Source organism: Tauraco erythrolophus, chromosome 1 (genome assembly GCF_009769465.1).
Source record: "Tauraco erythrolophus isolate bTauEry1 chromosome 1, bTauEry1.pri, whole genome shotgun sequence".
Taxonomy (NCBI): Eukaryota; Metazoa; Chordata; class Aves; order Musophagiformes; family Musophagidae; genus Tauraco; species Tauraco erythrolophus.
In genome coordinates, this window is record NC_141465.1 from 46,485,461 (window position 1) to 46,495,068 (window position 9,608).

The 9,608-nt window shown below is 50.6% G+C and overlaps 1 protein-coding gene across 1 annotated transcript in view; it reads right to left on the reverse strand.

Annotated features, from left to right (window-relative positions):
* PTCHD1 (patched domain containing 1) overlaps window positions 1–8,906 on the reverse strand; it is a 33,325-nt gene extending 24,419 nt beyond the window's left edge. The window contains exon 1 of the mRNA XM_086608922.1: window positions 8,478–8,906. Within this exon, the coding sequence (XP_086465048.1) occupies window positions 8,478–8,906 (429 nt within the window). The remainder of the gene's footprint in view (window positions 1–8,477) is intronic.
* Window positions 8,907–9,608: the final 702 nt, after the last annotated feature.

Genomic DNA, 9,608 nt, shown 5'->3' on the forward strand with positions numbered 1-9,608 from the left:
CCCAAAATCTCTTCATTTATCCTGGGCTAAGCCATTTGCTCCAGGGCCTCAGAGCGCCACGGCTGCAAAGATTTCTTCAAGCTGTTTTTGGCTGCCGGTCCTCCTACCTCTGCCATCGGCACAGGAAAGCAGGTGCCGGGATCCAGAGCTCCCCTCTAGGCTCTCGTTGGCTGCCTTGGGATGGCCAAGCCCCGCACCGCACTCTGCGAGACGGCTCTTCCCCGTACGGAGCTTGGCACAACTTTCAGCAGCGGCAGCAAAGCTGAAACTGAAGGCAAAGGGGTTGTACTTAGAGAAGTATATTCAGGACAGAAAGGAAAGCTTGATTTTGTTCTTACATCCATACAAAAGATGCAGGGAGTCACAAGAAGAGGTGAAGAAAACCTCTAGCCCCTTTGCTTTGTTGAGAAGTCCTTTTTTTAATTCCAAAGCAAGAGGTATTACCAGAATTTTGTCAATTTCATCAGGTAACAAAAAAGTCTGCAGCCTCCCTGCGAAGCAAACAGATCCCATCCCAGCAGGGAGGGGTTAGAAACTGCTGATTCATTTGCAAAATGGTCCAATCCCTGAAATCCTTTAAGCCCACATTACATAAGCTGCTACCCCGACCAAAGCTACGGGAACAGGGGACGAGGTACGAGGACGCAGCGACGGCCGCTGGTGTCCCACACAGGTCTCGCCTCGCTGTTGGTACAGCTTTGCTCCCAGGGAAACTCCACGGCGAGAGCGACAGCAACATGCAACGGGACGTTGCGCTCTTGCTAAGCTCCTACTCCCAGCTAATGGAAAGACATCCTGACTCCCACGGGAGCTGCATCGGAGTCGCAGTCACCATTTTTAACACTAAGGATGTGTACAACTACCATCTGCTTATTGTATATACCGCAAAAAACGTGTTTGGTTTTGCAGCTGAGCAGTGACACGGAGTGTTTTACAGGGGATGTTACCCATCATAAGGACTTGGCCGTGCTTTGTCACTTGACACAGAGCTGATGAACGGCCAACCAGACAAAACTAGCCAGATACACGGATGTCCTCCAGTACTGCGAGTGATCTGGCACATAGAGAGACATGTTTTACTCACAGGAGTAAGATCTTGGCAACGCCATATTACTTTCTTTTGTTGTTGTTGCTATTCTTTGACTCTATTTAGTCTTTTGGTCTACATCTAATGGTTCAAATTAAAAACGAGCTTCACTCTAGTCAATGTTGCCAACTCTTAAAATTTTTTACTGTCATTTTCACCAAGTCTGGTTTTTCTCTGAGGCCTGGAGCCTGAAGTATTGTGACTTTTTTTAAAAAAAAAAATCTCAGCTTTCATTAAAAAAACATATAAAAAAGTCTGATCTCATGGTTATGGAGGAAAGCCTGAGAAGGCTCAAAAATAAAGTGAAGAATGAACTCATTACAATTACTGCTTAAAATCTCATTGCTGTTTTGGGTTCAAGACTGGAAAACTAGAAAACAGGATGAAGACAATGATTTTAAATATAGGCTTCATTTTCATGTGAAGCTGGTCTACTCTTCTGGTAATTTTTATAGGTAACTTGTGCCAAGGCAAACGAAGAGGAGAAAAAGCCTTTAATGGATAGCTATAAATTTCTCCACTTTTTCTATGATCTCAGTAATCTCTGGCATTTCATATCTTTGCAGAGTGCTTTTTTTATTCACTTCAAGAGATGGCCTCAGTCAAAATGTAAAAGGGTTATGAGAGGGAAAAGACTTGCACATCTCCCGGCTTAATTCACGAAAGAAAACACTGTGGGCTCTGCGGACATGGGCAGAATTAAACCATTAAGAGCGTATTTTCACCAGAAGAAGGTGCAGAGAGCGAAGGCAAGGTAGCTTCCGAGCGGGGCTGTGTCCTGCTGTCAGTCTGAGACCACGAGTCCAGGGCAGAAGTTCAAAGGGGGCTGGTGGGCAGCAGCCTCCTGACCAAGCCAGCTTGGCCGAGGGATGGAGAGCGTGCGCATGGCTGGTGGAGGAAGACAGCAGATCCAAACGGCTCAGGATAAACATGAGAAGTTGCAGCTGGAGATCGTGCAGTGAGGAACGCTACGGGTAGCTGGGCTTTTTTTCTAGCAGTCCTACCATCAGGTTTCCTGAAGAGACACTAAGATACTAATTAGGCAAGCTATGTATTTTTGCAACTAATATTTTCAGCTGTCCAAAATATAGTGAATTATATTTTCTCCAAACAATTTTCATGTAAATAAAATCTAAAAATTGTTCAAACTACAAGCCATCAACTGAGGGACTACTATTAGTGCTCGAAGTGGCAGATGTGCGTGCATTTACATTTCCATCTGCCTTCTTGGTAGCTACAGAAAAGTGCTAGATATGATTTTTCTTTTCTAATCTGAAGTGGAGCAGCTTTTCTAATCAATGCAGTCTTAATTCTAACCATTGCCCTGGCAATTCTGCCTGAATTTGTCCCACCAAGAGAAGTCCACTCCTGTTTTTGGGCTGACCGCTGCTGGAGGACTGGACACTTCTGTGCAGCCTGGCGCATGGCTCTGACATCGATTTTTCAGGATGGGGAAAAAAGATGAAAACATCGCTCCTGCAGCTGATCTCGCATCAGCTCTACAATGGCCTTCTCCATGTGCCTCAGACTTCTCCATGCACACCCCTCCGTCCTTACAGCACTTCTCAGCAAGCTGGAGACACAGTGCAGCCTTTTAGGAAAGGCTCCTCCAGCCGAAGCGTGACCAAGGGTCCCTTCCTTGCTGCAGAAAACCTCCATAGCTGCCACTTTGCAGTCCATGGTGCTCATCAACAACTCGGCTCCTCCTTCTCCATTCCAACAGGAGAGAGAGAGGGGGGTGTTCTGTCCTAAACCCCAACTTAAAGACGGAATCCAGTCACAGCTTTCGAGAAGCCCAAATGTGGTCACTCGGGAGCCCTGGCAGCTCTCCTTGGGCCATGCGGCACCACCTGGAGCACCAGTGGCCCTGACCTCCAACGCCTGCTCCACCTGCTCGCTGCGCTTTCCCGGAGGGGTGACGTGCCCCGTTACACATGTCTAGCCACGTACGGAGAAAACCTGTCCCCCGTGCGCTCTGTTAGACCAGAGACGAGACCTGACCTTCAGAGGCAGGAGAGGTGACGCGACGCGGAGTGGTGGGCGTCCCCAGTGTGGGCTGCCTGGCTGGCAGCAGCTCGGGCTGTGGCGTCGCAGGGCAGCATCACACCACAGGGCAAGGCGAGGGGAGAGTGGAGGGACCCCATCCCTGCTGGGGTGGCCAGCACGGCTGGAGCAGAGCAGCGGGGTGGCGGGGACATGCATAACGTGGTCGCCCTCCTGGGCACAGGCAACTTCAGGACTTCTGCTCCAGCCCCTGGCCAGCACGGCGGAAGAGATCAAACGCTCTCGCCCGCAGGAACCATGCCAGGGACGTGCTGCTGCTGACATTGGGAGCTCAGGGGGGTTTCTGCGTGCGCTTCCACGCTGTCCTTGCAGCGTGCTATTTATCTTCCCTCTTTCCCGCCTGTGCCCAGATCTTACCTGTGTATCTTAATTCTCATCTGTTTTCGCATAAGATACATTTTAGCCCTGCAACATTGTGCTGCTATGACAACAGGCTTGCACTTCTGCTGCTTTCACACCCTTGTTTTTCTTGTATTAGGACTCTTCCCCTCATCTTACAGCCTTGCTCTAAAGACATGACTTCATCCTTTTTTTTTTTTTTTTTTAAACAGAATTCACTATTTGTTCTGTTGACTGTTTCCCTAGAAGTGTTTTTAGTGCTAAAGCTCCCTAGAGAAGGTGGAAATCTACTATATCCATTGCTAGATGCACAGCTGACTGCCTGTACCCAGACATTTGGAAGTAGCCAAAGTTTTAAAATCAAGGGTACCTTGCATTAGCCAGGATGGCAACAGACCCAGCTTTTGGCTCCACTGAACAACCAGAACCCACCTCCACCGACTTTGAAATTAATGGCTTAAGCGTGTCATGTTTGTACAGCAAAGCAATTGGAAATACCACTGACAAGGGAACATAAATACGGTTATTTCCTTCACGAGATTCCTCACATGTAGAAAATCAGTGAGGAAATCCAGGAAGACTGTAGACAGCGCATACAGGCACACACGTTAACAGGGACATAATAATTACGGAGCAGAGAGAGAGGAAATGAAACCCCAAAAAGTATGAGGTCTACAAAATTTAGAAGTTAAACTCTTTTGTTCTGCAGTAATCAGAAATTATGCAGTTCTTAAGTAAACGCGTCCTTAAACAGAAATACCTACTTTTACTACTTGCTTGCATGTTCAAACTGATTTTTGATCAGTTATCTAGAGCTACTGATGGCCAGTTTATATGAGAGGGTCAATGAATAAGAACTGCTTGAAAATACGTAGTTAGGAGGTTTCTTTAAAAAAAATAAACCCTCATCTACAGATTTTCATAGAGGAAAATTGCAAATGCAGTCCCCTTCAGTAAGGCATGTTACATTTCATTCCCTTTTCATCTTTCCATCTTGTCATCTTAAGTAGAGTTTTTGCCAAAAAATATTAGTACTGTGTTATTGTTATAAACACAATAACGTAAGTGGAAGAGAGGATATTCTTCTATAAAAAAAGGAAACCTTTTGTTTAAAAAAAAAAAATAGTATAACGCAGTTAACTCACTATAACTATAGAGGAATGAACAGCCTCAAAAGGATGGGTGTCTCACATTCTGGCTAAATCAGAATCTGTTTTCTGAGGTTCAAAAATCTGGCTAGGTCTGTATTTCCAGTGAGTCTGGATTCCTTCAACCTACCAAGTTTCTAGCTGCAAGTGGAAACACCACCAAGAAATGGTAGGAAGCTGCTCTAACATTTTTAGGTGAGATGCCAGGCTTAGATGATTTGTATAGACTTTACATAATCATCTGAACTTCTGCACGATGGTCCACACAAAACACCCCAATTATTGTTGTTTCTCCAAGCATTTCTGAGAAATACAGGGGTAAAAGCACACTTTCTTCAGTTAGGTGTTTCTACTTCCTCTCGAAAAAATGAAATCTTGAGGAAAAAAGGTCCTGCATACTGACAGCACAGGGTGCCAGTGCCCTGTGCTCAGCTACAGAGCAGGTACAGCAGCAAGTAAAATTTCATTATTACCCTCCCACAGTGCCTCAGTTGCAGGATGCATCTCTTGCATATCTGAGACTCTACCAAGGCTTTTTGTTGGATCATCTATTCAAGGCCAGAGATTCAGGATATGTTTAGGCTTCATCCTTTCTTCTGTGAATGACTACGCTAGCTGGAAACACAACATTGGATGGCAGGCCCAGAACGCTTTAAGCATTTATGGGGACTTATGAGAACTATGGATGGAGATATACACAATAATAATAATAAAAAAAAAAAGAGTACTCGGCATCATCTCCAGGTCAAAACTATTATACAAGGCAGCCACACGCCTCCCTGCTAACGAGCAGGAGAGACCTTGTGTGGAGCAGCTTGTACGTTCAGCAAGACCTGCCACTGTCATGTGAGCAGCCAGCGTTGCGCTGGCAGATGCACGCTGTCAGCGGGGAGTCCTACAGCAGCTCCTGCTCTGGAAGTGCCGCTTGAGATCTGGGCCCGAGACAGTCGTCAGGCTGAGCCCTTCCCTAAATCTCTTCCTAGCCAGCCAACGGCGGGGTATTGTGCGGCAGCAGTGACAGCGAGTTTCTTGGGCAGATAACATGCCCATAAGGAATTGCACTAAGCCAACCAGAGTATTTTAGAGATGCCACCGAAGAAGTTATTTCATTAACTAATTAATTGATTAGGATGTTAGAGTGATTAACTTTTGACAGTACCAACTATGTTTCCATTTCAACTGCTCAGACCCCAAAATTTTGCATTCCTTTACTAAGGGGACAATAATGGAAGCTGACTTCTTCCTCCGCCGAAACCAGAGAAAATCTTCTCCTTCCTTTGCCACGCAACTAGGGTATCTGTACCAGCGCAGGGGTCATTCCCTTCCCTCCTCAGCTGATGAGGTGGGATATGGCAGGTAAGGAAACTGAGAAGAGGTGCTGCAAGAGCAGCCCTGGGTCTCCCATCCTCCTGCTAGTCGGTGGAGATGCTGCAACAACTATACGGGAGGAGCCAGTGACCAACCTGATGCCACTTCTAAAGCAAAACCTCTCCCTTGGGGAGGTCATCCTTCTCCAGAAAATGAAAGATGAGCAAATGCTGCCAATAAAGGTTCTCTGCCCTGACCGTGCAGCCTACGTGGCAGCATCTTCAGGAATGCAGGTGGCATTACTTCATGGTTTCACCCAAGACACTTATTTACGGGCACAGCACTTTGAGTTGGTTGGCTCCGGACGGGCTGGGGAGGTAACTTTAGATGCCTTTGCTCTCTTCTCCCCTCCATGCAACTGGATATACACATATAGGAAAACCTTGGTGGCCACCTTTCCCCTTCTCCTTCCCTTGGTGAGTCCGGTTGACACAAACGATGTAGCCCTGCATCACCACGGACATAAGAACACTGGGAGCTGGGAGCCCTCCTTCTTGCTTTGCTGTGCTTTGACCCATGGGGCCGTCCACAGGGTTGGACAGGCAGCTGCCCGAGCCTGGCTCTGTCCACAAACAGAAGAATAATTAGGACAAAGGATGTAATCTATTCTGCACAATACATACTGGAATTAATTAGATAAGTAAAGAGTTGGAAATAATGCATCAAATGTGCATGACAATGTCAGACTAACAGTAAGAGTAAACAGTCAAATGGCAATGGTGCTCATTATCTCACTAAATGAAAAATAATCATTTTGTTGGCAAATTCTGTCTGTTAAAAATGAGGCTGCGTTAAATACTGACAGAACTTTCTAAGTTATAGCTCTTTCGCTGATGTGATAAATCTTATGCAGAAGTTTGCTTGCGGAAAGATTCTGAGTACCATTTATTTGTGTGTCACTATGCTATTGATAAAACTACAGATCTCTAGAGAAAGCAGTACAGAGGAAAAAAAAATCCATTATCATTATTATCCTATGACTGAGTAAATGTGCACATACTGGATGCGAATGCAATTCATGGTACAAGAAAATGAAGGAATGAAAATCGCCTCTCTGGAGTTTTCTCGTTCGCCAGTAACATTCCTGTTACTGTACTTGGTGAGTCAATGCTCATTAGATCTGTTTGCTGATTACCATTGGGTAATATGTCAACAGCAAAAAAAGGAAAACATAAAATACTGAGTGGCTCTGTACTATAGTTCTGTACGTGGCTACAGTGGAAATAAAATATAAATAAATCCACTGCAACAGTTATTTCCTTGTTTAGTAAGGAGTGAGGTCTCCCCAAAGTCTCTTACAAAAGGTATTTGCATCTAGTTTCTCCTTTTAGAAGAGCCGCTCCCCGAAGCTATTAAAAAGAATTAACATTTGCTTTTGTATGGGCTGACAGTTTGACATTCAGAGGAAAAAAAAAAAAAAAAAGAAAAGGCAAAGCTGAATCTCCAGGGTTTCCACAAGGCAACAGCGAAAGCGTGCAGGATTGAGCTAGCCACACCTCTGGTTATTCACAAACGTTCCTTTCCTTTTTCTTTGGCCAACTTGACCCTCCTAACGTACAGTTTTTGCGTCTATCCTCCCTGTTTTTCCTTCCGATATTGTTCAAACCCATCGAGGTGTAAAACAGAGTACCAGCTTCAAGAAACGCAGTTTTCCGACATGTTATGACACACAGTACGGTGAGATGTCCTGTTAGATTGTGACTCGCATGCTCCGTGCCGCTCAAGTGACAGGCAAAGATGCTGCCCGCTCTAACTTGAACCGGCAGCACCGGCTGCACCGTGCCTGCAACCTACCGCTCCGCTGGGCGCTCCTTCAGCTACGAAACCAGCGTTTGCCGTGATGGTGGGCTGAGAGCGGAGGGGAAAAAAAAAAAAAACCAACCTACTCTACTACCGGCTAAAAATAATCAGCTGAGTTATGTCATTTGCCTTCCTGAGCCGTGAGAAGGAGGTTTTGCGCTACCCCTCTCCGGGTAGAAGTGCAGTCCGGGCAGAGCAGCAGCCCCCGAAAGCGTTCTCGGCAGCTTGGCACCTAACTGTTTTTGAAGTTTGAGTTTATCAAGCCCCGAGCCACCTCAACTCGGGAGCACGACTGCAAGGCGAGGGCAGGGGCACCGAAAAATGACTTAAGCAACCAGCCTGCCTTTCTCGCTCGCCCAAAGCAAATAAAACCAAAACAGGGGAAAAAAATAAATTAAAAATAAAAAGGCGGAGGGAAGACAGCGGAGCCCGGAGGCGCTGGCAAGGAGCGCGGTGCCGGCTCCCCGCGGCGGGCAGGCGGGCATCCCAACTGTTGCAGGGAGGTGACCGGGTGGCTGCGGTGGCAGCGCCTGTGGCGGGCGGGCGGGCCGGGGCCGGGGCCGGCATGCAGGGGTGGGTCCCGGCGGGCAGGTGCGGGGAGCGGGGCGGGATGCGCGGCGCCGGGCCAGGCGGGGTGGCGGTGCCCGGGGCCGGGGAGCCGCCGCGGTTACCTTGAGGATGAGATCGGTGTGGTGCTGGTCCAGCATGTTGGCCTTGCGGAAGGAGGTGATGATCACCCTGCCGTACCTCCCCGGCGTCTGCAGGTCGGAGTAGAGCCGGTGCTTGGAGCGGTTCACCGGGAAAAGGCTGTCCACCAGGTTCCTCTCGATCTTGGCCAGGCTGTGCGTGGGGGCCAGGAGGTGCTCCACGCTCTCCTCCACCTGGTAGCGGCTGAAGCTGGCGCCCAGCAGGATGGAGATGAGCACGGGCGCTGAGGCGAAGAACACCGGGTGGCTGGCGACGAAGTGGCCGAGCCGGGAGAAGGACGTCCCCAGCCCCCTGTGCAAGACCTGCCGCAACATCCTAGTGCGGAGGGCGCGCAGGAGGGCGAGCGCCGCGCCGGGGCCCCCGCAGCTCCCCCACGGCCCCCGCAAGACCATGGGGCAGCCCCGCCGGGCGCCGCCTCCCCGCCGGCCGCAGCTGCGGGGGGCCGGGGGCCGCCGCCGCCACGCGTGTGCGTGTGTGTGTGTGCGTGTGTGTGTGTGTGCGCGTCTGCCCGCCTGTGTGCGTGCGCGGGGCGGCTCGGGCGCTCGTCCTCCTGCAACGCTGCCGAGCTCCAGAGGAGTTTCCCCGCGCCTCGTTGCTTCACTTGCCAACCCGCCGCCCCTCGCCGCGGCCGCGGAGCGGCGACGCGGACCGCCGAGGGGGGCAGCCCCGCCGCCGCCGCCGCCGCGGCCCCTCGCCGCGGGAAGGGGAAGGGGCAGGCGCCGCTCGCCGCTCCCCGCCCCCACCGCGGAGTTTGCGCGGGAGCGGGGCTGCCCGCAGACTGCTGACTAATCCCCCGGCCGCGGCAGGCGGGGCGGGCGCGGAAAGCTCTCCGCGGCGCCCCCGCCGCCGCCGCCCTCCGCCCAGGGGCGCGGGGCCACGCCGGGCGGCGCCTAGCACGGGGCGGCGGGGCGCAGCGCCGCGCCTCCCGCCGGGGCCGCCCCGCGGGCCGCGCTCGGGACGCCGCGGCACGCCCCGCCCCGCCTGCCTACCGGCCGGCTCCGCCCGCCGCCGCCAGCGGCACCGCCGCACCGCCACATCCCCGCCCCGCCTGGGCCGCCGCCCCCGGGACGGCCGGCTAGCGCAGGCTGCCCGCG